This window comes from Monopterus albus, unplaced genomic scaffold (genome assembly GCF_001952655.1).
Source record: "Monopterus albus unplaced genomic scaffold, M_albus_1.0 scaffold52.1, whole genome shotgun sequence".
NCBI classification, from domain to species: Eukaryota; Metazoa; Chordata; class Actinopteri; order Synbranchiformes; family Synbranchidae; genus Monopterus; species Monopterus albus.
In genome coordinates, this window is record NW_018127932.1 from 381,525 (window position 1) to 384,862 (window position 3,338).

The 3,338-nt window shown below is 38.0% G+C and overlaps 1 protein-coding gene across 9 annotated transcripts in view; it reads right to left on the bottom strand.

Moving 5' to 3' along the window:
* Positions 1-6: 6 nt before the first annotated feature.
* Positions 7-3,338, bottom strand: part of mapk8a (mitogen-activated protein kinase 8a) — a 15,060-nt gene continuing 11,728 nt past the window's right edge. For 8 of the 9 annotated variants that reach the window (XM_020601607.1, XM_020601600.1, XM_020601599.1 and 5 more), the window contains exon 12: positions 7-1,734. In XM_020601607.1, the coding sequence (XP_020457263.1) occupies positions 1,553-1,734 (182 nt within the window). In that variant the 3' untranslated portion in view covers positions 7-1,552. Of the gene's footprint in view, positions 1,740-3,338 lie in introns of all 9 variants that reach the window. The other variant, XM_020601608.1, reaches the window with a different exon arrangement.

Below are 3,338 nucleotides of genomic sequence, written 5' to 3' on the forward strand. Positions count from 1 at the left end.
CCCAATAAATGGCTTTCCTCTCTTTCCTCTAAATGTACCTGCACTAAAAACCAGGTTTGCTCAGAGAAAACCCATGCGTAATCTATTCTATCGTTTCTATTTTTGAGAAGATGGAGGAGAGGAAAACCACAAAAAGATAAAACCACAACAGTCAGTTGAGACGTGGCCCAGAAAAGGCCAGGGCATGTGTCACAAGGGCACTGTGGGAGGTGATGCTAAGGGTTATTGCCTGGAATGCCCTACAATGAAAAGGGCAAATGGGCAGAGTGGACAATCTGAGCCATCAAATTCATCCAAGGTTACCATGGCAGGCAGCAAATGCCTGTTTCCTGACTGTCAGAAAATATACAGTACATACATCTACAGTAAAATGTACAGATCAATCACTGAGTATACTAATCTATGAATTATATTGCACAGAAAACAAAAAATGAAAAATAAGGCATATAAATAGTACTTCTGAAATGTACATTACATACAATAGACACCTCCTAGCTTGAAATAAATAAATAAATAAATAAACACAAAGAGAAAAACTCTTTTTTTTGCATTTCTTTCGAATTGTGTGCGCCACGATATACATAACTGTCTGTGTTTGAGTGAATGCATGTGTGAGGTAGAACTCAGAAAGACACACCACAGGAGAGAGGAGCCTCTGCCAGGGGGAGGACTAAAAATCATTGTAAGGGCACTTAAATTAAATATCTGAAATATCAAAATGTTGTAAAGAACTTGCCAAAAAAGTCTGTCTCTGGTGAAGGTCCCCAAATACAGAACTCGTTCTAGCCAGTGGAGTGGCCCATCTCAACCTGTTACAGTGCTAACTGTAGTCAGTGGCGTCTTTACTGCGCCACATTTCTATTCATTTACATTCACCCTGCTCTTCTTCATCCAACAGACTGTCACCTACAAATCTAAATAATTAAGTTAAAATAGTCAGTTTACAGTATGCTGTAGTAAAAAAAAAAAAAACTGTATCATGGCAAAAGACCAACTGACCGCTTGTCAAGATGTACACAATCAGAAGTGCATAATACTAAGAAATACATTAATCTAGATACACCAAGAAAGATGAGGAACAATCTCAAAATAGAATCTATTTGCATTAAGATCCAAAATGAAATGTGCTATAGTCTACTGTAAAAGACAGCACTGGTGTAGAGTCATTCAGATGTGCCAAAATCAAAAAATATAGTCAACATAATATTGCAATGCTAACAGTATGGTATTCAACTGTATAGCAGTAGCTAAAAAACAGCAACATGTAAAGTACACTCAAATCCCTCTCTTTTATAACACACATCACAGATTGACATCAAAACATACTCTGATTCTCTGCAGCAAAAATACTGTAATAATGATACAATTTCAAACCACAGTCATTTACAGCAGTATAGGGGAGAGGAAATAAAAACAAAGTGTACATTAAAAGCTCAGCCCTACAAACTAACATGAGAAATTCGGTTGGCTTAAAGCCTCTCCCATCATACAGAATGATGAGGAAAGGTTTGTTTTTGTGTATAGGTGTGTGACCGTGTATTCTGTGTGTGCGTTATCTGCAGCAGGCCAGTGCACCCAGAGAGGTATGGCTGTCCAAGCTGCTGTCTGTTTCAGAGGTCATGGCGGGGTCACTGCTCGGGTCAGTGGGCTCTGTTGACATGGACGAGACGTCATTGGCCGAAGACGAGGAGGAGGAGGACGAGGGCTGAGGAGGGCTGTCGATCACTGCTGCACCTGTGCTGCGAAAAACACGTCATCGCATAGGTTTCATTGAAATACACATGATTCTGCCATTATCTGATAACTCACAAATCCATAGGTGAACAGTGCCTCAGCCTTTCAAGGAAGCACTAGTATAGTCGTTTACAGGTCAAACTGGGGAAAAGCTTGTTGAGAAATTGAAGCTACAGTATTTTAACCATTTCAGCTTTGTATTTTAGTTTATTTAGGACCTGATTCAATACCAAGGCAAAATCTGAGTTTTCAAAAATCAAGTCAAAACATTTTGAGTAAAACTTGTAATAATTTGAGAGTAAATTACTATTGTGAGTGATATGAGAAACAAAATTACAAGTAAATGTTGCTTTATTACAATGTGTGTTGTCATTGAATTGGGTAGACTGCATTACAAGTGCATCATTTACTTTTCTTCACTGTACAGTTACAATTTATGTATTTCTGTTTTTACTATCCTATTAACAGTATGCTGTAGGCTGGTCTGTGTCTGCAGGCTGTTACCTCTGTGACGCAGCTTTACTTTTCTGATTGACTGGCAGAATAACTCTATAAATATTAAAACTTTATTCTCAAAATGTTTTAATATTTTTCTGAAAATATTACAATTTTATCAAAATTGATGAATAAAGTGTTTCAATTTTGTTCTGAAAATATAGATTTTATTCTTGAAGTATTACTTTTTTCTGAAAATGTTATAATACATTCATAAATTATTACAACTTTTATCAAAATAATGACTTTATTCATAAAATATTTCATTTTTATTCTTAAAATATTTGTCATTTTTTTCTGAAATCACTTATAGCCTATAGAAATCACTTATATAGCACTATTATGGAGCATCTGGAAGCACAGTCCAAGCGGAAAAACTTGATCTTTGAGGGAATCAAGGAGACAACTGGAGAAAGCTGGTCGGAAGCGGAAGGTAAAGTGAAGGAGATTCTGAAAAATAATCTGCAAATTCATCAATATGGAGACAAACAACAAGAGATTCGACGACATGGAGCGGGCTCACAGAATCGGGAAACCTTCAGATCGTGGTCCGAGGGCGGTATTGGTGAAGTTGATGAAAGAGAAAGATAAGGCACAAATATTGCAACAAGCAAAGAAGCTTAAAGGATCTAATATTTATATAAATGAAGATTACGCCGAATATGTGAGGAAGAGAAGAAGGGAGTGGATGCCGAAGTTAAGGGAGGCCAGGGAGAGGGGAGACATCGTGTTCCTGAGGTATGATCGACTAGTGACCAGACCTCGGAACCGGGAATCAGGACCTCGGACCAGCACACCCAGGATGCCAGGACAAAGAGATGAAGGGGTCGCTGGACCCTCTCATGTTTGAAGAGTCACGCAGGTATATTGATATCTGCGACGGCAGATGAGCGTTGAAACCAACAACAACAAGCATGACCCATGTACGGAATGAGGCAAGTGATTTGTTACAGAAGTTAATAGTTTTTATGTGACTGGAGCTGGAACTGAACACTATTGGAAATACTGACATTCATTATCATGAACCGGACAAAGATTTTGACCCTGAAATAAATTTTTTTAAGAACTCTGAAAATAACTGCAAGTATTACACGGATGAGCAGTTTAAC